The sequence below is a fragment of the Piliocolobus tephrosceles genome, chromosome 5, assembly GCF_002776525.5.
Source record: "Piliocolobus tephrosceles isolate RC106 chromosome 5, ASM277652v3, whole genome shotgun sequence".
In the NCBI taxonomy this organism is placed as follows: domain Eukaryota; kingdom Metazoa; phylum Chordata; class Mammalia; order Primates; family Cercopithecidae; genus Piliocolobus; species Piliocolobus tephrosceles.
In genome coordinates this window covers 70,457,162-70,481,588 of record NC_045438.1, presented here as the reverse complement: position 1 = coordinate 70,481,588, position 24,427 = coordinate 70,457,162, and the positions used below count along the sequence as shown (strand labels likewise).

General features: G+C 34.6%; 1 protein-coding gene across 3 annotated transcripts in view; it reads left to right on the top strand.

The window, feature by feature from the left end:
* GRIK2 (glutamate ionotropic receptor kainate type subunit 2) overlaps positions 1–24,427 on the top strand; it is a 694,446-nt gene that overhangs the window by 426,104 nt on the left and 243,915 nt on the right. For all 3 annotated transcript variants that reach the window (XM_026454391.1, XM_026454392.1, XM_026454393.1), the window contains exon 9: positions 5,039–5,152. In XM_026454391.1, coding sequence (XP_026310176.1) covers positions 5,039–5,152 — 114 coding nt within the window. The remainder of the gene's footprint in view (positions 1–5,038; positions 5,153–24,427) is intronic.

The window sequence follows — 24,427 nt, the reverse complement described above, 5'->3', positions numbered from 1 at the left end:
GGAGTAATTCACTCACTCTATTTATTTATTCAATAAATATTCATTGGATATTTATTATATAATTTAAAGACTGATGAAATGTTTCATTTTGTCAAGGCACTTAGAGTCTAACACAGCAGGATCAATAAAAATGAAATATAATTTGGATTCAAAGCAATACATAAGTGGCACTTCTGAGATGACAAAAATAAAACATTTATTTCTGTTCAATAAATATGATTATTTATGTTCAATAAATAAAACATTTACTGGTTATATTTATGTAACCAATACATTCAGAGATCTCACATATAAAGCCTGTAGGATGTCCTATATTCAGAGGCCTTGGGGTAAAAAGATGAGTATGGCAGTATCCATCCATAGGGAATTTAATTTTTACTAGACAGAGGTAAGGAAACAATTAAAATATAATGTGATACTTATTGTAGTAAGTAAAAGCATACCTAAGTTGCTCTGTGTGGAAGCGTAATAAAAGATCATCCATTGCTATACAGAGGAGGAACTGTTTTATCTATATTTTGAAACTGTGATTAAGGTACACACATAAGGTAGTGAAAGGGAAAGTGTACGCCTTCTATAGAAGACATGAGGACACAAATAATTGAGAACTACAAGATGCAACAAAATCTATGTTCAGAAAATGGAGAAATGCATTCTATTTCTGACAATTTAAGAAAAGAACTATTATTTCTCTACTCAGTCTTTAGGTAACATATTTTGCAGTAAATTCATATGTACATGGTATACACATCCGTATATAACATATACATAAATGCTATGTATGCATATACATAAATGTATTGTATATATAGATACATGCATACATCTACATGTATACACACACACATATACATATACACACACATATATGTACTGGTTGATATTTAATATTTCCAAATGATAATACTGAAGAATTTCAAGAAAAAAAAAATTCACCAACAACGAAATACATATGAGGTAGCTGTCAGCCTTTTTGAGCAACATTAATACTAAGAAAAATAAATAAATAAAACTTAGTTCTGAAGGAAGACAGCTCTGATACAGGAGTCTTCATTTAGCTAAGTTTTCGTTATATAAGAAGACAGCAAAAATACCTTTAAATTTCCAACCATATAAATATGTCACATAGTTATCTTTTATAAATAAACTGTCTTATATAAGAACAATGATAAGTGAAAAGCAAATACTCAACAAAGAAGAAACTGTGGCTAGATATCCTAGTAAACATCAAATTCAGTTAAGCCCAAAAAAAGATAGTTTCAAATAATGGGTTTACAAATTATATCAAAATTACAGCTTTTTCCTTGTAGCAAAATAATTCATAATACACAAAGCAAAATAAAGAGAGGCAGTGTTTACAACCCCAAATTAAATTAACTAAAAGTGGCCAGGCACGGTGGCTCATGCCTGTAATCTCACCACTTTGGGAGACCGAGGCAGGCAGATCACCTGAAGTCAGGAGTTCAAGATCAGCCTGATCAATATGGTGAAACCCCGTCTCTTCTAAAAATACAAAAATTAGCCGGGCATGCTAGTGGGTGCCTGTAATCCCAGCTACTTGGGAGGCTGAGGCAGGGAGAATTGCTTGAACCCAGGAAGTGGAGTTTGCAGTGAGCCAACATTGTGCCACTGTACTCCAGCTTAAAGGACAAAGCAAGACTCCATCTCAAAACATAACTAAAACTATGAATCAGTATGTGTGGTAGCAGAATGGGACAAAGCATAGATAATTTTCGTAGAGTAGATATTTCAATTTTTATGGCTGAATATTCATTTTTCAACATGATAGTAATATTTCAAACAGAAGTTGATAATACATATTAGTACGCTTAAATGTATTTTATCTCCCAATTACCATACGAAAATTTCCAGGAGTAGAAAATAAATAGTAAACACTAAACAATGTGAAGATAGCAAGGCTAAATAAAGATAAGATTCAGGAATAGTAAAAGTTAGGACATTGAAAAATCCACCAAGGCATTGCTATAAAAAATCCAACAAAATGGGAAATATGTTGACAGTGAAAATATATATAATGATTTATCAGCAAATGCAAAGACACAAATAATGGAGGTAAAGTAAGTGTGATAATATTGGAGTGTGAAATGGGAAATTCTTAGTATCAGTTACCTGGTTAGAAAGTTGAAAACTTTCTATGGTGTTATTAGATAGACCACAGTGGACAAATGATGTTTGTCAGTGGTTTGAATGGTAGAATTACACATCTGAAAATCCTAGCTATTTTGCCAATTTATACATAAAAAAAGTAAAATCTAAGGGAACAAATGCATGATAGGTATTAATTATGGACCAGATATAGAAAAGTGACCATCATTCACTGCAAAGTACTATCTGCAGATGTGTCTTGTTTAGCCAAAAGAGTATTTGCAAATGATTTAAAATTTGAAACACTTTGGCCAGGTACAGTGGCTCACGCCTGTAATCCCAGCGCTTTGGGAGGCCCAGGCGGGTGGATCATGAGGTCAAGAGATGGAGACCATTCTGGCCAACATGGTGAAACCCCGTCTATACTAAAAATACAAAAATTAGCCAAGCATGGTGGCGGGCGCCTGTGGTCCCAGCTATTCAGGAAGCTGAGGCAGGAGAATTGCTTGAACCCCGGAGGCACAGGTTGCAGTGAGCAGAGATTGCACCACTGCACTCCAGCCTGGTGACAGAGCAAGACTCCATCTTAAATAAATAAATAGGCTGGGCGCGGGTGGCTCACGCCTGTAATTCCAGCACTTTGGGAGGCCGAGGCGGGCGGATCACGAGGTCAGGAGATCGAGACCATCCTGGCTAACACGGTGAAACGCTGTCTCTACTAAAAATACAAAAAATTAGCCTGACGTGGTGGCGGGTGCCTGTAGTCCCAGCTACTCAGGAGGCTGAGGCAGGAGAATGGTGTGAACTGGGGAGGCGGAGCTTGCAGTGAGCCGAGATTGCACCACTGCACTCCAGCCTGGGCAACAGAGCGAGACTCTGTCTCAGCAGCAACAACAAAAATAAAAATAAAAAAAGTAAAAAATAAAAATAAATAAATAAACAAATAAAAATTTAAACACTTTAAGCAGGTCAACAGGCATGCTAGTTTTGACACCCCTCCATCATTCTCTACTCAGGTCCCCAGCAGGCCCTCTACTAGTCCTGGTGGTGCCTTACTAGAAACTCAACTAAAGCACCTGCTCTGGGAACATGCAGTCCCAAGGCACATAGCTGTTGGAAAAGCAGGATTGGGGTTGTGGTCCCTCCTTTCTATTGTGCCTTGACATTTTGTGAGATTTAAAAATTGCACACACTTGAGTAGAAATTCTTACTACAGCCCTGTACATTATCATGTTTCACATTGATATGACCTGCTTGGCCCCTAAAGTCTTTCATTATTGACTCCGAAATAGAATTAGACTCCATCTTTAGGACTTTGGCATAAGCATAGTCTAATGTAAAGAAATGTAATTGGCCAGCAGGTGGTTTAGTTTGGAAGGAATACTGAATTACTTGACTTTTTCCTTTCCTTACACAAACATCAGGACTATATGTAATTTAATGGTGAAAGGAAAATGAATTCCATATGAGGAAATATGGCAAAGAGGTTATGCTGATGGGACCTTTGTTAGCATATTTAGTTAGAACGGAGTAAATAATACCTGCTAAATCAATGCCATTTAAAAAAGACTTAATTTATATACAAAGAATTATTTTATTTTATTTTATTTATTTTTTATTTATTTTTTATTTTTTATTTTTTTTGAGATGGAGTCTCGCTCTGTCACCCAGGCTGGAGTGCTGTGGCCGGATCTCAGCTCACTGCAAGCTCCGCCTGCCGGGTTCACGCCATTCTCCTGCCTCAGCCTCCCGGGTAGCTGGGACTACAGGCGCCGCCACCTCGCCCGGCTAGTTTTTTATAGTTTTTAGTAGAGACGGGGTTTCACCGTGTTAGCCAGGATGGTCTCGATCTCCTGACCTCGTGATCCGCCCGTCTCGGCCTCCCAAAGTGCTGGGATTACAGGCTTGAGCCACCGCGCCCAGCCCAAAGAATTATTTTAAAGATAATTTGATAGTTTTCCTTTTCTTTGAGAAAAGTAAGTTGGATACTTATCTAGGAGAGTATGAAAGACATATTTGTTATTGATTACTCCTAGGTTTGAGACAGTGAGGAAAAAGAACTGATTTCACATCTTCTTTTGCCTCTGCTCTTCCTTATTGGTGATCATTGTTATATGATAGTGCAATGGTATAAGTGTCAATAAACCATCTAATCAATGCATTTTGTGACATCCTGTGCTTACATGTGTCTTCTGGAGGCTTGTCTGCATTATCTCATAGGCTGTATTCAGTGAATACAAAATGTCTAAACACTGTGTGTATATGACCTAATCTATCAGAAGGTATTAGTTAAATTAAAATTCATATTAAATGGAGTACAGAAGAAAGTATTGGAATGTGTTATTCAGATGAGATTTTACTGTCTTATCCTTTCTTGGGAGCATTTTAAAAGGTGCGAAGATGTGTTTTTAAATCTCCAAAGATAATTCTGAGCATGGTTTCATCCTACCAGGGGTAGTGCAAAACACTAATCAATGCTTCCCTTAAGCCTGCCTTTACCTGTTAATTTATCTTGGATCCCTCGATTTTGCTCTTTTAGCTTTGTCTGTATAACATGGCATGTTATCTTTGTAATGAGAGGATGAGATAGATCCATTACAGCAAAAGATGTGTGCTATTAATGAGTTTCCAACCAGCTATCAAGGTATCATCAAATGTGGTTTATCTTGGTGAATGGAAGCTTGAATGGAAAATTAAGCTCCCATACTGACTGGAGCAGTTCAGTGGATCATTTTGTTCTTTAATGTTACACTTCACTGAACACACTTCACAGAGCAGTGAATCATGCTTAAAACAAGCTGCCTTTACTTTAACGGCAGCAGATAATGCAGCAGAGGTGAATAATAAGTGTTAGCAATCTTAACTTTCTCTTGCAGTACTCTCTCCCACGTGCCTGATGGACAATTTACAAAGTCCATATGCTATTTTATAGATTGGAACGTGGGATCCAGCCAGTGGCCTGAATATGACAGAAAGTCAAAAGGGAAAGCCAGCAAACATCACAGATTCCTTATCCAATCGTTCTTTGATTGTTACCACCATTTTGGTAAGTATTCGCTTTTCCATTATTTTTAGATAAATGTAGATGAACACAGAAGTGCATGGAAAAGGACATTATAATTGGAACAGTAATGAACAGAATGTAATGTATTTTACAGTTATTTAGCAATTACTGTACGATAGATGAGTCGATGTTAATTTAGTCACAGTTTTGTTAGTCTTTAATGATCTAAATTGTATTAATATTTGGGTTGTTTATATTGATTAATAATACAGCTTAATATATTACTGGAAATCTTTTCATTTTTACAAAATTAGTTACTATTGAAGAATTGTCAATGTGAAGACTTGAAAAATACATGCAGCTCTATAAATATAGTTAAGTGATGAGCCAAAAGTGAACTTTACTTCTGCTATTATTTTCCGCAAATATATTTCATGGGGCATGGCACTTATTTTTCAGAATTTTTCCTCATTATAATTATATTTTAATCTTATTTTCAATTTTATTGTTCTCATCTTGGAAAATCAATTTTACTTTATGAATTTCCCTAACGTAACCAAATGACAAGTGTTTTTTAAAGCCAGAAATATTTTCACCACTGACAGACTTAAATTAATATGGTAAGGCTAGATGTTTTTACCCCTCTTATATTTATATCTTTTAATTACATCACACAGTAATGTTCACTTATGCCCACGATGTCATTTACAAAAGGGAATTTTAATTTAGGATAAGCAAATAGCTCTTATATTATTTAATCAATACTTTTCACCTACAGAATAAGCTTATCAATGCCCATTCTTATTAATCCCCAGGTAGTCAGTAAAAATATGAAAGTAATATCTAGAATAAACTACCATAAACATTTAGCATTTATATAATTTCTAAATTTGATTTATGGTGGCAAATCAATCTAAGAGGAATATATATTCTTACCCCTTTAGTAGCAACCAGGAATGTCAGCAAAGCTGATAATCATGAAATGACAGTGATGGAAGTCATAAAGTTTTTAACCACTCTGTGACTAAGAACCTCAGTGGATACTTGCTCTCTCTGTCACATCCAAATGTCTAAGACACTCTTTTACTTAATTTTATATCTTCTTCTCTTTTCAAAGATAACACCCATATTCACCAACCCAGCCCTCTTCTTGGGTCAAAATGTTCTCACAGTGCAATTACACATCCTCTTTCTGGTCTACATGCCACTGTGTTCTGGATCTCATTACCTCCTGCTGGGACGATTGCAATAGCCATGTAACTATTTATTCTGCCTATGGCCTTCCTCCTTTGCAGTGCACCCAAGTCCCACCATAAAAGTCTAATTCTGTTCCAGACAGATGATGACTGCTTGAACCAGGACAACATCAACAATAACAAACAGCAATGACAATCTAATCCTGTTGTTTCTCTACTTCCTTGTTATACAAACTGTTAGAGAATCCTTATTGACCATTAAAAAGCCAATAAATTTAAATTTTTATGTATAGGATCTTCTGTGGTCTTGCTCTCTCTCACCTTTTTATCTTCACTTCCCATTATTTTCTTTCAGGAACCCTGTGTTTTAATTGAACTGGGATAACCAGTTATTCTGCTATGTAGTTGTGTGAATGCTCTTCCCTTTCTCTGCAATATGCTTATCTAAATTTATGAGATATAGTATTCATCAGTAATATATGATTTAATATTAATATTATGCTATTCTTATTTCATGTGTGCATTATTTTCCCAATATCATTAAACATTCCTTGGAGGAATAGAATTAGATTATGTCTTCTCTTTCTACACCATTATGTACCTCTGCAATGATCACAGGATCAATAATTCTGGGTAGAAGACATCTGTAGACTTCAGTAATCTGGTCCCTACACTCCTTTCTATCATCTCCCTGATATAGCCAAACTCCCCAAAACATCACTTATTTGATGGCTCCAAATCGCTCAATTATTCTTCTTCTTCTCCTTCTCCTTCTCCTTCTTCAACGGAGTCTCGCTCTGTTGCGCGGCTGGAGTGCAGTGGCGCGATCTCGACTCACTGCAACCTCCGCCTCCTGGGTTCAAGCAATTCTCCTGCCTCAGCCTCCCGAGTAGCTGGAACTACAAGCGCCCACCACCATGCCCAGCTAGTTTTTGCATTTTTAGTAGAGATGGGGTTTCACCATGTTTGCCAGGATGGTCTCAATCTCTTGACCTCATGATCTCCGGCCTCGGCCTCCCAAAGTGTTCAGATCACAGGCGTGAGCCACCGCACCCAGCCTGCTCAAGTCTTCTTTTGTTCTGCAGTAAAAATCCTATTCATCAGTAAAAATCCTATTCATCTTCTTGGATCCATCTCAAATGCTACCCACTCCATGAAAATCTTTGACAGCTCCATTAAGTTGTCTGTGTCTTGGGGAGAAGGAGGAAGTTTGTATACTTTATGTACCAGAATGCTCCATCATGGCATTACCATTTTTTAATTAAGAAAACTGTGTATGTTTGTGTCTCCACTTGACATAAGCTGTACAAGGTCTATAATCAAATTTTACACTTTCTGATTTCTCCATGTCGGAGAAAAGTGCCTTGGGTATAGCAAGCACTCAATAAATATTTGTCAAATTAAATTAAATAAATGATATTTAATTGAATGGGAAATTAGAGGAAGTACAGAACTTTCAAATGACAAAAAATATATATATATTTAATTATTTTTCAAGTGTGCAGGTTATTAAAATTATCTAGTACAAATAAAGCAGGTGATTAAGAGTACCCATATAATTTCTCAATCTTGCTTCAGTATGCAGTGTTATTTTTTGAGAAGTATTCAGATATTGTTTCTCAATCATAACCAAGTTTATATCTCTATATGAAGAAGTGGTATCTAATTTTGTCTTCATATCAGAGTCAGTTCTAAAGCTTTAATAAATAACACTAATGCCTAACACATACCCCATACCATTTGAAACAGTATTTCCGAACTTTGAATCTTGGACACTTTCATTTTTTTTAAAGTTTCACAGGTAACATAAATCTATAACAATGATTAAGAACTACAGGTCAGATTATTAGTCCATATAAATAAGACGTAAGATCAACTATGGAAGATGCACTAAGCTCACATTTCAATAAACCAGTTATTTACATTTTAGAGTATGCCACACTACTTGTTTCTAAAAGATCCTAATATTTCCTAAAAGGATAAAATAAAGCACTTTATTTTTACACCTTTTAGTTTAAAAAAAATTCTTTTTTTTCTAAATACTCTGACTTCAATGTATCCATAGTTAAGTAAAGAATAGATTTGAAAAGATTATGTACCTTTTTAATGTAAGCTTATGCTTGACACAATTTACTGGTATTTTATTTATATTTTTGGAGAATTATCTTTTGATTGATGTTACGCTTATTTTGTCCTTTTCTCTTGGAATATCTTAGAGGAAATTCTGGCCACATTATGAATAATGACATTTCTTCCATATCCCTATTATGAGAAGGAGATACAAGGAGATGTTAACTTGTGCTTCTTGTTCAACATTTTTATTATGTGTCTTTAAAAAATGATGAGGTATTCTGGAATTCAGCACTATCCACAAGCTAATTATAATCAGCTCTATTTCTCATGAATTTTATTCATTCATTTATTTAATTTTATTCATTCTTTTATTTGATGAATATGTATTGAATAATAATGATATACCAAGCACTGTATTTAAAGCTAACAAAATAGACATGATCTCTTCCCTTATTGAACTTAGAAAATAGCAGGAATTCATATGGAGAGTTTTACACACACACACACGCACACACACACACAAAGACATACAAGTTATAATTAAGATATAAGAGAAAAGTAAATGGCATAGTGCCTTAATATACAGGGTAATTTTGAGTTATACTAGAGGTCAAGAGTGGAAGGGCAAGTCAGGTTAGAACCCACAGTAGAAGAATAGGCAGCTGAGACCTAGAGTTTGAGGAGAAATCAGCAAGGTGAAGAAAGGGCAAGGGAGTGTTCTAGGCAAAGAAAACAGCATATGCAAGCACCCTAAAGCAGGAAAGGGATTGGAAAATTTTGCAGAATTGAAAGACCATTATGACTGGTGCTAATGCCTCAATCTGCTTCTCAGCTGCATCCAATATAAATGTATGAATATGGTCCATTACGAAAAATCATAGCAGACATATATTACATGCCTACTGTGTCCCAGACATAGTTTAAAACACTCTCCATGGATTTATTCATTTATTTGTAATAATAAACTTTTGAGGTAGATACCATTACTTATTTATAGTATTATATCTTTCTTTTTTTTAAGTTAGAAAGCTGATGTTTGTATAACCGAAGTAATTTACTCATGGCCATAAAACTAGAAGGTGGAGTAGCTGTATGGTTTTGACCAATCTGTTTGTCCAACCTGAGCAGCTGATACTATAAAATGAAAATTCTAGTGGTCAAATATGGAAAAAGCTAACACTTATAGTTTATGATCAAAATAGCATCTTGATTGGTAATTGTTTACCTAAAGCAGTGTTTCTCATCTAGAAGTCCCACATATGCTAGAACCTTGTGATGCCCTTAGAGATGTGCTCCTGAACATCTAAGCATTTTTCTCTACAGAGAACATATTTAGGCTTGCATGAATATGTTGAGTTTCTAGTCTCTGTGCTCCCCTTATTTAGTGCTTAGTTTTCTTTTAACCTCTTTATAATCTCAGATTCTCCTGGGTGATCAAGACAATATAGGAACTTACCTCATTTTTTTCTCTTAAGAATTGCAATGTTTACACATGTTTTTACTCCACTTTAATAACATGACCTAGACCCAGTACGTTGTACGGGTACAGCACATAATTGTATTATGCCGTAAATTTATATAGAAAGCATTAAACATTTATTTTATATATTTATTTTTTACTTTTGAATAAAAATTTATGATATAAATTTGGAGATTTATGAATCGTCATCTACAGTCTATGCCTAAAGCTCAGCTCTACTTATGCCCTAATTTTAATATTGTTTGTGATTCTCCATATTGCCTTTCTTGTCTTTGAATTCCAAGTTCAGTTGTTGTTAAAATTCTCTGGTTTTTTGTGTTTATCATTATTAATGGAACTAAAACTATTATCTTTCAAATTATATTTTCATTTATGATGATTTTATTTGTTGTATAGAGGTTGTTAAAATGTGAGTTCCTAATTGCCAAAAATAATAACAAAAATACAATTTTTTTGGGCAGGTCGTAAGAGATTTTAAAGTATAACATGTGCTAAACCTTCAGTTTGTAACCTGGTCTTCTTGTTACTGCTGCTGTTAGCTAGGGGAAGTATCAGGGGACTAAGTATTATTTTATTTATTTGTTTGTTTATTTCTATGGATTTTGGGGGAAACAGGTGATATTTGTTTACATGAGTAAGTTCTGTGTTATTTTTTTTTTAGTTGGAGTCTCGCTCTGTCGCCCAGGCTGGAGTGCCGTGGCATGCTCTTGGCTCACTGCAACCTCCGCCTCCTGGGTTCAAGTGATTCTCCTGCCTCAACCCCCCGAGTAGCTGGGATCATGCCTGGCTAACTTTGTATTTTTATAGAGACGGTGTTTCACCATGTTGGTCAGGCTGGTCTTGAACTCCTGACCTCTGGTGATCTGCCAACCTCGACCTCCCGAAGTGTTGGGATTACAGGCATGAGCCACTGTGCCCGGCCATGAGTTAATTCTTTAGTGATGATTTGTGAGATTTTGGTGCAGTCATCAACCAAGCAGTATATACCATACCCAATTTTGCAGTCTTTTATCCCTCACACCCCTCTCACCCTTTCCCCCAAATTCCCAAATTCCATTGTATCATTCTTAGGTCTTTGCATCCTCATAGCTTAGCTCCCACTTATGAGTGACAACATACAATATTTGGTTTTCTATTCCTGAGTTACTTCACTTAGAATAATGGTCTCTAATTATTCAAGTTAATATAGGAAATGCCTACTTATTCCTCTAAATTCTTGGTTTTCAATATACATTTTTCACTCCTGTCTGAATATGTTGAGTGTTTCTCACTGTGCTGTTCCTATATAATAATTAATTTTTTCCATCAGAAGATTAATAGCATTTAAATGCTACTGAACATGTTCTTCCTTTTGTTGACTAGTAACACTTTAGCATACAAATGACTATGCATTTGGTTACTTTTTCAGAAAAGCATTTACTCTCAAGGAGATTCCTTCTCCCCAGTGGCTCAGTGAATTTAACAAATGTGCTTGCTTCTGAAAACTTAGTCTTATTTTTTATTTTCACAGTACTTTGTGGAGGGTATTACAGTATCCAGTTTACTTGCTTAAGCTTGTAAAGCTTTTGTTTCACAGCCCACAGATACGGAAGGCTTACTGGGAAGCAAATTTCCAATGACAATCGAAAAGTACACAGTACAAAAGAGAGAAGTGACCGAATTATCCCCTAAGTGGTTCTGTGAATTCTTCTATAATATCAACAAAAGCATTTTTTTTTTCCTAAGGCTTCAAACCTGCCACTGCAATAAGTTTTCCCTCTGATTCTTGTCTTTCCATTGTCATAGAAGGACTGTCAAGCACGTAGTTCGTAGAGAGTTGCATAGCATTTGGGCTTAGAAACCCAGACACTGCAGCCTCACAAAGAGGAAAAATATTTTCCTTCTCAGCTGTCTTAATCACATGCTAAAATGCGAGATGAGAGTGACTCATTCAAACTAAAGCCTTCTCCAACCCCATTCCTACAATCAGCTTGTTCAGACAACCACACTTTTTCTCACCATATTTTTTCTTCTATTTCAAGGATTGTGCTGGTACTACATTTCTCTCTTTCATTCTTGCTCTGCTAACTCAATGTGTTTGATTTCAAATGTATTTTATTTCTCATATTCTCAGAGACTTCCACAAAGCTAGTCAAATATAAAACTATTGATGGTGGTAGAGAAAGAAGAAAGAAAGTCATGAGTTTTGATGTAAAATTAGGTATAATTTTGAAAATCCTAGGGTCTTAATTTCTAAAGCCTTCTAAGTGACCAGAACCTCGTTTTTTACTTCATATACACATATTTTTCCTTTGTCCTTTATTAAATCTGATTTAAATTAACTACCATGATGAAGAATTACAAGCAGTTTCATTTTGACTTTATATTAGTTTTTATTCCAAACATTATTGTCAATACTATAAAATTGACAATTTTATAATTGTCATTACTATAAAATTGACAATTTTATAATTGTCAATACTAAAATGGTTGAAGACTATTTTATTATGATCAGTATATTAAGTTTTGTGTAAAAGAATGAATAGAAAAATCTGAATTTTGAGTTCAGCTCAGCCACTAGCAAACTACATGGAAATGAAATATTTTCGCCTTAACATTCTCATTTTTTAGAAAGATGTTATCACAATAGGACCATATACACTTATATAAGCTGAACTTTAGCTACAACCTTGAACTGAAATTCAGATGTAAATTTGCAATTACTTACTGGACATATAGCCACATGGACATATAGTATCATGCTCCACATGCATCAATCCTCATCCTTTGATTCAGGCCTCAGAGTGCTGATTCTGCCTATATTTTCAATCGCTGCTTATGATTCCAGTACCTTTCTATTCATCCCAGCCAGAAGTGTGTTTTCTTAGATTCCTCAGTCCCTTTAAAACCCATATTCACAATTCAAGTACCTAAAGGAGAACGAGTAGAGTATTCTAAGAAAGTTCAACAGAGAAATAATCAAGAGCATTTTGAACAAATGAGATATGAGTTGTTCATGGGTACTACTGAATTGGTGATTATTTTTAGAGTCTGCTTTGAGAGGCACTGTACTTATAGGAAAGAGGAAAGAGATGGCAACATTGAAAATTAAGTATGAGGCTTTTTGGGGATGCATTAGATAGGGTAAAAACTATTGAGGAATGTGGATGAAAACTTAAAGATTAAAAGCCTAGAAGCAGGAACGATAGCACTGCCACAGAGTGTGATGGGGATGGTGGGAAAGAGGATGATGAATGGTACTCATGTATGGATGGAGATGTTGGCAATGACTTTTGAGCAGTCAAATCTTGATTATTTATATAAGGGTCTAATAAATTAGATTCAGAGATGACATGCTGTTTGGAGATTAGCTAATAGGCACAGTCTGCTTTCCCATTAAGCCTTTTACTGGAACCACAATAAAATAGTACATTTGATTGATTCAAACTTCAGTTTTTTTTTCTTTACTATATTTCTCTTGTGAATTAAACTACCCACAATTTTAATGACCAAAAAAGAAATATTAGCAGAAAGATAGTAACAACCAACTGAAGGAATTTAATAGCATACCATTTTTTTAAATGACTTTTTTTCTTAATATAAGCATGAATGATAATCACTATGCCGAATCCTCCCTTAAGACATATTACTCTAACATCAGTAAATTCCTTCGTTGAAACATTGGTGAACAGCACAACTAGCAAAACTCACCTTTTTTTTTTTTTCTTGAAAGTTGAGTTCAACTATATTACACAGTCATTATTTCCGTAAGATTCACTACAATTTCCAGTAATTAAATAATACTTTTCAGAGAGAAAGAAGTTATTCTCATCTTCCCAAATCCTAGTAGGTTTTCTATAGTTACAGAATAAAATCAGAAACTTTTCTTAGAATTATAACTGTGGCCAAAAAGATTTAGATTTTTGTACATTTTGAAATTCTCTAAAGTTATGTTTCTGAAATGAGGTAAATACAGTTTGTAGAAACTAAGTATATGAATATGCTTGCGTGGTTTATGAAAGATTTATGTGTGTGTATGTATGAAAATCACTCCTGACAAAGATTGCAGAAAAAAGTAGAAAAGAAGAAAGTAAAGGAATTTTTCTAGATTGCCTCAGAATGTACTTGAATTTTGTTTAAAAAAGTAAATAATAAACGTGGTTTATTAAAAAACTTATTAGGATAAACTGTTGCTCTACAAGCCTGGTGTACTATTTGTTTTTGCTTTAAAACATAGCCCTACTTTGGATTAAAAAGAAACAAAAACAAGATAAATATTTCTGCTGTCTTCAGAAGAACCATTTCACATGTAATGACACCCGTAGACTCAAAATAAAAGGATGGAGAAAGATCTGTCACACAGGTGGCAAACAAAAAAGGACAGGGATGGCTATTTTTGTATAAGATAAAAAGATAAAATAGACTTTAAAGCAACAATAGTACAAAAGTACAAAGAATGGCTTTACATAATGATAAAGGGCTAAATTCAACAAGAAGATTTACTACTCTAAATATATATTTATTCAATATTGGAACTCCCACATTCATAAAACCTTACTTCTAGACCCAAGAAAAGTGTTTAACAGCAACACAATAATAGTGAAGGACTTCAACACACCACTGACAGAATTAGACCATTGAGGCAGAAAACAAAGAAATCCTGGACTTAAATTTGGCACTTGAACAATTGGACCTAATAGACAGCTACAGAATCTTCCATCCAAAAACTGCAGAATATACATTCTTCTCATCTACACACAGAACATACTCTAAGATTGACCACGAACTTCATCATAAAGCAAGTCTCAATAAGTTTTAAAAAACTGAAATCACACCAAGCATCTTCTCAGAGCATAGTAGAATAAAACTAGAAAGCAACACCAAGAGTAACTCTCAAAACCACACAAATACATAGAAACTAAAAACCTGCTCTTCAGTGATTTTTGTGCAAACAATGAAATTAAGGGAGAAATTTAAAGAAATCTTTGAAACGGGAAAATAGACAGTGTACCAAAACCTCTGGAATGCGTGAAAAGCAGTGATAAGAAGAAAGCTAAATGCCTACATCAAGAAGATAGAAATATCTCAAATTAACAACCTAATCTCAACCTAAAGGAACTAGAAAAACAAGAACAAACTAAATCCAGAGCTAGCATAAAAAAGAAATAAGTATAATCAGAGCAAAACTAAATGAATTGAGACCCAGAAAACAAAGAATCGATGAAATGAAAAGTTAGGTCTTTGAAAGGATAACAACATTGATATACTGCTAGCTAGATTAACAAAGAATGAAAAGAGAGAAGATCCAACTAAGCACAACTGAACACAGCAAATGTGACATTACAACTGATTCCACAGAAATACAAAAGATCCTGAGACTACTATAAACATCACGATGGACACAAACTAGAAAATCTAGAGAAACTGAGTAAATTTCTAGAGAAACACACAACCTTCCAAGATCAAATCAGACAAAACAGAAATCCTGAACAGACTAAAAATGAACAAAGGAATTGAATCATTATTGCTAATCAACCCAAAAAGCTGTGGACCAGACGGACCCACAACTGAATTTTATTATATGCACAAAGAAGAGTTTGTACAGGTCCTACTGAGACTATTACAAAAATTTGAGGTAGAAGGACTCTTCCCCAACTCATTCTATAAAGCAGCAGCATCCTGATATCAAAATCTGGCAAAGTACAACAAAGAAGAAAACTATAGGCCAATATTCTTGATGAACATGGACAAAAAAATTCTCAACAAAATATGACCAAACCAAATCCAGCAGCATATCAAAACATTAGTTTACTACGATCAAGTAGGCTTTATTCCTGGGATGCAAGGATGGTTCAACATATGCAAATAAATAAATGTGATTCACCACATTAACATAATTAAGAGAAAACCATATGGTCATCTGAATAGATGCAGAAATGCATTCAACGAAATGCAACATCATTTCATAATAAAAATATTCAACAAACCAGGCATTGAAGTAATAGCCATCAATGCTAAACTTACAGCCAACATCATACTGAATGGGGAAAGGTTGGAAGCATGGCCCTTAAGAATTGGAACAAGGTCAGGCACGGTGGCTCACGCCTGTAATCCCAGCACTTTGGGAGGCCGAGGCGGGAGGATCACGAGGTCAGGAGATCGAGACCATCCTGGTGATCACGGTGAAACCCCGTCTCTACTAAATATACAAAATATTAGCCAGACCTGGTGGCAGGTGCCTGTAGTCCCAGCTTCTAGGGAGGCTAAGGCAGGAGAATGGCGTGAGCCTGGGAGGCGGCGGAGTTTGCAGTGAGCGGAGATCATGCCACTGCATTCCAGCCTGGGCGACAGAGCAAGACTCCATCTAAAAAAAAAAAAAAAAGAACTGAAACAAGAGAAGGATATTCACTCTCACCTGTTCTATTCAACATTGTATTTGAAGCTCTAGTGAGAGCCTTCAGGCAACAGAAAGAAATAAAGGCGTCCAAATAGGAAAAGAGGAAGTAAAATTATTTCTCTTTACTGAATTTATGATTCTATACGTAAAAAACCCGAAACATTCCTCCAAGGACTCATAGACCTGATAAATGACTTCAGCAAAATCTCAGAATACAAAATTAACATACAAAAATCAGTTGCATTTTTATACATCAATAACATTTAGACTGAAACCCAAATCAAGAATGCAATCCCATTTACAATAGCCTTAAAAATTATAAAGAACCTAGGAATACACCTAACTGAAAAATGTGAAATGTCTTCATGGGGAGCACTAAAGACAAAACAAAACAACAACAACAACAATCACACTGAAAAATGACACAAACAAATGGAAAAGCATTACATGCTCATTCCATGCTCCTGAGTTGGATGAATCAATATCGTTATATTGTGCATACTGCCCAAAGCAATCTATAGATTCAACACCAATCCTGTCAAATTGTCAATGTAATTTTTCGTAGAATTTGAAAAAGAAACTATTCTAAAATTCATATTGAAACGAAAAAGAGGCTGAATATCTGAGGCAACCCTATGCAAAAAGAGAAAAGCCAGAGGCATCACACTACCTGACTTCAAATAATACTACAAGGCTACAGTAACCAAAGCAGCATGGAAATGGTATAAAAATAGACACATAAACCAATGGAAGAGAATAGAAAACTCAGAAATAAGGCTACACTCCTACAACCAACTGATCTTTGACAAAACTGACAAAAACAAGTAATGGGGAAAGGATAACTTATTCAGTGAATGGTTTTGGGAAACTGGCTAACCATATGCACAAGAATGAAATTGGACTGCTACTTTTCACTCTATACAAAAATTAACTGAAGATATATCAAGGAAATTAAATCTAAGGCCACAAACTGTAAAAATCCTGGGAGAAAACCTAGGAAATACTTTTCTAGACATTGGCGAAAAATTTATGACTAAGTCCTCAAAAGCAACTGCAGCAAAACCAAAAATTGACAAGTGTGACCTACTTAAAGAGGTTCTGCATTAAAAAGATACTTGCAAACTGTGCATCCAACAAAGGATTAATATACAGAATCTAAAAGGAACTTAACAAGAAAAGGAAATATACCAATTAAAAAGTGGGCAAAGAACATGAACTGGCACTTCTCAATAAGAAGACATACAAGAGGCCAAAAAGCATATGAACAAACGCTCAGTGTTACTAATCATTAGAGAAATTCAAACCAAAACCACAGCAAGATACCATCTCACACCAGTCAGAATGGCTATTATTAAAATCGTAAAAAAAAAAAAAAAAAAAAAAAAACACACAGATGCTGGTGAGGTGGGGGAAGAAAGGGAATGCTTACTTTGTTGGTGGGAATGCAAATTAGTTCAGCCCCTGTAGAAAGCAGTTTGGAGATTTCTCAAAGAACTAAAAATAGAATTGCCATTTGACTCAGCAATTTAACACAGAAACAACCAAATACTGTACGTTCTCACTTATAAGTGGGAGCTAAATGTACACATGGTACACATGGAAACAAGATGGGAACAATAGATACTGGACATTCCGAAAAGGGAGGGAGAAAAAGAGAAAGAAAGAAAGGCTTGAAAACCTCCTATTGGATACCACATTCTTGGTTGACAGGGTCATGAGAAGCCCAAACCTCGGTATCACTCAGTATATCCATGTAACAAACCTGCACATTTAACCCCTGAATCTAAAATAAAAAGTAATTTAAAAATAAAACAGAAGCCCTAGATTATGATAGTTATTCCTTTTCTATATAGAAAATTCAGTTGTAAGTGATTTTTTAATAGTATCTTGAGGTATCAAAATAGGATTTGATTTCCAGACAAGAAAACATATATGAACCCATTTGGAGATAGCTACCACCAGTAGTTTTTGATTTTCACAAACCAGTCATCTCCTGTATTGCCTTTTCTTGAAAACATTGAGTTGTACTGATGGTAGCTTCGAGGCTTCTTCACTTGTTCTTCCTGGTATTCTCACTTCTAATTTTGATAGCCTGTGGTGCACCATGGCTTCTGACATGAACACCAATTAGGGATGGCAGAATTCAGACTTGAAGAGCCACAATGAGTAGTAGGAAATTGGAAGATGGACTCAGACAATGACAGGAAGGTTCTTAGCTTTACGGAAGTAAAAGTACATTTATTGGAATGACAGATATTGAAAAAGAAATAAAATAATACTGTCCTGTCAGTGGAATAATATCAATCAACTGTTATTTATGGTTATCTATTACTTATTGTTCTTGTTGGTGATTTCTTGTGACTGTGAATTGGAACTTAGTTTTTGGCGTGTCCAATTCAATTTCTGCATATTTTTCCTGTAGCATTTAGGGTAGTATGAGTTATTGATATGCAATGAAAATATTACTAGTTAAGCTTATTGCCAACTAATATTCTTAAATATATGACCCCTTCCCATTTTTGACATCAGAGTTTTGCTATGTACATTTATAAAACTTAAAAAATTTATCTAAGAACAAAATAACTGAAGACTATTTAGAATGCCTAAAATATGGTTTAGATCAGTGGTGGTATTTATTAAAATAATTTAAATCACAAGCTTGGTTATCATCTGTAGGCTCTGGAAATATAAGAAGTTACCAGTCTTTATAAATGTTAATGATACTAGATTCTTATTAAATCTCATCAGGTTAAAAATACAGTTTTAATGAATGCTAATAAATGCATTATAAAGGAATCATTTACAAATAATAATCTTTACTTCTGCATTTCTTTTTATATGCTTTCTGAAACTTTTCTAAATGATCAGCTAAATTAGCACTTAAATATATTTTGTTTTCTGATATTGATAAATTTGAAACTCTTAAAAATTGTTTTACAATTATAAGGCTCACAATTTTAGTCACTCATTAACAAAGAATTGGCTATGTAAGAAAAAACCCCCAAAACTCCTTTATTTATCACCATGATAATAAATTATTTTATGAAATGTTCTTAAATAATAAAAAAGAAACATATTTTCTGAAGCAATTTAGGCTAAATGTGTAAGAACAACCAATCATTTCCAACCAATAATCACAAATTATCAAAAGTTAGGCCATAAGAATATTAGCTCTTCATTCTGCTTGAAAGCATTTGAGCATGGCTCACCTCCTCACTTGGCAGGTGGCCTGGCACTCCTATGCCAGCGGTCAAGTTGAAGACATGGCTGGACAGATATTTTAGAAGAGCTATATATGATGTTCCTGAGTCAGATCTAAAGAAAAACAGAAACTGAAGAAACAAAGCATAAAGTTTCCCTTCATTAAGAACCTGTTTTTCTATAATATACTTTCCATTTTTTTTTAAATCTTGAACCCACTCTTTCAACACAGGTGCCCGTTATTATAAATTCTGGTTTTGGCTTTAGAGTTCAAGTAATTAAAATTATCTGCAAATCTGTAATCAAAGAACTGTCTAGATGTCCATAATGAAAGCTATCCTCATTACGACTGTGAAATATTTGCTTCCTCTCAACTTTCCGATGAAATTCTCATGAAGATTCAGAAGAAACAACACAAATACAATTTTAAAAGTAATATTTTAAAATAAAGTTAAAGGGAAACTATCACAATTTCAGTAGAATACACAAATAGACTTTATTGGGATAGATTTCTGTGATTGAATATTTTTAATGCTATAAACATAGAAAAAATATCTTATTTTTGAATTTTTTTATCAAATCAATTTATGGAAATGCTCCTATATTTAAGAGATTTACAATTAATTGTTCATTAATTATCATCAAATTGCATTTGGTGATAACTACTCTTCATGCCTGGTTTTTGTTGTTGTTGTTTGTTTTTTTTTGTTTTGTTTTGAGACGGAGTCTCGACCTGTCGCCCAGGCTGGAGTGCAGTGGCATGATCTCAGCTCACTACAACCTTTGCCTCCCAGGTTCAAGCAATTCTCTGCCTCATCCTCTCGAGCAGCTGGGATTACAGGCGCCTACCACCATGCCCAGCTAATTTTTTTTTTTTGTATTTGTAGTATGGACAGGGTTTCACCCTCTTGGCCAGGCTGGTCTTGAACTCCTGACCTTGAACTCCTGACCTCGTGATCCACTCACCTTAGCCTCCCAAAGTGGCCTATTCTTATTTTAATAGCATTTTCTTTTATTATTCTTAACAATTATAATAGATTTATGCTCAAGAAACCCTTTTATTTATACTTTTCCAATAAATTATTTTTCAAGAATGGGCACTAAATACAGTTGAATACCTTGATCATCTATAGAGATTGTCATTAACATTCTAATTGTACTTATTATGATTAATGTATTAATTAATTTTTAAATAGTAAAAATATTTATATTCCAGCAGTAAGCTATTATTGGTAATGGTTAAAAAATATTCTCACAAACTGCTATATTTTGTTTGCTCCATTATATTTAGGTATATTCACTAGTGATTACTCAGTAGTTACAGTATTTAACTACTTTGCCAGTTTCAGGGTTATGCTAACTTCATTTAAACAAAGATGAACTGGTTTCAGAGCATTTACTATGGTCTAAAGCAGTGTTTGGATTATGAGGTTGTTTTATTGTTTTATATTAGGTGAAAAATAAAAATCCCAAAGAGTTTTTTTCCTCTGAAAGAAATGCTTCAGTAGCTTTCATAATTTCTTTTATGCTTATTGACCTTTTCGTTTTATTGAATCTTTTTGAATCAATTTTATATTGTGCACTGATGTATAACAAGGTATTCAAATTTATTAACATAGATTTTCACATAATGTCACCATATAAATTTTATAATCTCTATTTACTGAATCTCTTTCTCACATAAAATTCTTTGAGGCTTAAAGTTTCTTTCCCTTTTTTCTTAATTTGGTTGATGAAGAAATTTCTTTTATTATTATTGCTTTTACTAAAAGACATGTTTACTGTTTACCCATTTTCTTCTTCTTTCCTCCTTTGTACTTCACTATTTTTTTTTTTTTTGGCATTTTCTTGTTATTTTTCTTTTTGCTATTTGGGCTTTTATTTTGGAGTGTCTATTTCCCAGCCTCTTACGATTTAAGTACTCCATTTATTTATTTTGATTTTAATCACTTAATAAGTTCATATGAGGCTGAACTTTTCTCTGACACGTTCTTTGAAGATATTTATAAATTAAAAGTAGTATAGCTAGTGATTGCCAGAGTGCTTTTAAATCAAGCAGAACACTTAAATCAAACCAGACTTTGGATTTCAGATAACAGTTATTTAATAATTCATTTACATAATACACTTTAAGAAATTGCTTTTAATATCTACACATTTCTTTTTATTTAGGGAAATTTAGACAATTTTGTTTATTAAAGTTAGTGTTCATGGTCTTTTTAAATATCACCTTCCAGGGTGGGCATGTTGGTTTGGGATGGCTTGATACCTGAAGCTCAAGAGCAGCCTGCGCAACATAGAAAGACCCTATTACTACAAATAATAAAATTAAAAAAAAAAATACACAGGCATTGTGACATGCACCTGTGGTCCCAGCTACTGAAGAGGCTGAAGTGGGAATATTACCTGAGCATGGGAGATCAAGGCTAGCGAGCCACGATCTTGCCACTGCACTCCAGCCTGGGTGAGATAGTGAGACCCTAATCTTTAAATAAATACAAACTTACATACATACATACATACATACATACATACATACCTAAAGTCAACTTCCATGTTTTTTGGCCCTTAACTTGATTAGTGCCAGTAAGTATTTTTAAATGAAGTGTGTATGTTTACTAGTTTTCATTCCATGCATATATTGCCTGGTGAAGTGACTGAAACATTACATTTTTAAAATTTTCACATTTCCTCTTGAAAGCAATTTTGGCATTTCTTTTCATTGGTTTAACTTTGGTTTTATTATGGCTAGCCAGTTTTATTTTAACTTGTTTAAAGTTTACAACACTATTCTCCACTTTATGTTTGTAATTTGTTTCTATACGTTTATTTTTGTCAGACTAGGTTTAAGTAAAGGTGTTTTTAAATCTATTTGACAGTTTTCTGTGAAAATGTCATAACTTCATCCTCCAAATCTCTTACCAATCTGAAAAAACTACTCAATATAAAAAGAGGTACAGATTACCTATGAGTTCCTTTTTTTTAATTATTTGAGACAAAATCTCGCTCTCGCCCAGGTGGGATTGTAGTGGCACAATCTTGGCTCACTGCAACCTCTGCCTCCAGGGTTTAAGTGATTCTTCTGCCTCAGCCTCCTGAGTAGCTGGGACTACAGACGCACGCCACCATGCCTGGCTAATTTTTGTATTTTTAGTAGAGACGGGGGTTTCACCATATTGGCCAGGCTGGTCTTGAACTCCTGACCTTTTGATCCACCCTCCTCGGCCTCCCAAAGTGCTGGGATTACAGGCATGAGCCACTGCACCTAGCCTGTTGCATTATATTTCTATTCAACGGCACTGGTCCCGATTCTTGTTGGGCATATTCAGTCCAGAGACTTGGTTCCTTCTATTTTGAGATTTGTTTTTTAACATTAGTTAACATGGTAATTTCCTTTCCATCATTTCTCATTGTCTGTATCATTGAGTATCCGGTCATCTGACAGTTAGACTTCCAAGTACCATGTAAACAAGAGATAGATTCCGTTTCTTTTAAACATTGATGTCCAGGTCTCACATTCAGACATTCAGGTTGATGAAACCCAGGCAATATTGTCTGAAATCTCCCTACATGATTCTACTGATCCTCTGACTTTCAGTTGTGTGATGAGTAAGTTCTGGATATCTAAAGTACGACATTGTAGTATTGCTAATGATAGTATATTGCAAATTTGAAACCTGTTGAGAGATTAGATCTTAACTATTCCAGCCACACACACTAAGAGGTTAACTGTGAGGTGATGGATATATTAGTTAACTTTGTGTTAATCATTTCATAATGTATACATATACCTAACATTGTTTCATATGCCCTAAATATATGCAATTGTATTTCCAAATTACACCTCAATAAAGCTGGAAAATAAAAGAAAAAGGGAAAACAATCTGGGGAAATAATTTTAGGCTGATGCACATTTTTATTTAGTCTTCTAGATTTCAACATAGTACTTAATCTCTGCGAATCTAGAGTCACTTCAGCTCAATTACTTCTTCAGTTTTCTGCCAGGGTCAGGACAAAAAGAATGGGTAGTTCTCCAGAAATGGGTTGAAGTTTCTACCTAATTTACTACTTGGTGCAGATTATGGACCTCTGAATGAGGACTTTTGTTGGGAGAAGAATGAAATATTTCTTGCACCGTCTCTATTCAATCAAGGATTATTGGTTTTCTGTGGCCTTATATTTAGTGTCAGTTCTTCCAAAATGATAGGTAAAGTTCTTTATGGGGTTCAGGACATGCTACCCCCAAATGTGTCTCCTTGGTATTAAGAAAGTCTAGGAAGTTCACTTTCTTTTGCCCTTCTCCCCCAAAGCAGGTCATAAGACCCTCATCAGAGAGGTACCCTCCCTACATTTGGAAGAAAAGAACATCCTTATCTTTGAAATCACAGGGACACAGAGAAGAATATGAACAAACAGTCCTTGCTAAGTTTCCCTCAGTTTATTACTGTTAGATCCTACCCTTTTGTTCTCAAATCATATTTCTCCATAACTGTCCATTCTTCATCAAACTTAAGCGTAAAAGTACAAAGTTTACTTCATTTTGGAGAGTCTTCATTTCTGAAGGTTTCCATGTCATGTAAAATTTGTATTAAGTAAATTTGTATGTTTTGCTCTTGTTAATCTGTATTTTGTTATAGAGGCCTCAGCCATTAATCTAGTGATGGGTAAAAAAAGAAATCAACCCACCAAGATTCCTTTATCAATTGCCTATAACTCTGTATATTTTCAATGTGTAACAAAAAAGTCATGGATTCCAGCCACATGTGTAAGCCAAGTTGACCATCCTGCTCTGCCAGTGGAAACACACTGTGACAGTAAGACTGTGGTATTACCTATGCATCAATAAGACCACAGACGGAATTTTGTATCTGCAATTTTTCCATTTCAAGAGTACATTTATTTTAAACATAATTCATTACCAACAGCCAACCCTCTTTTTTTCACTCTATTAATACAACTTTTTCTTTACTTTTTTTTTTTTTTTTTTTTTT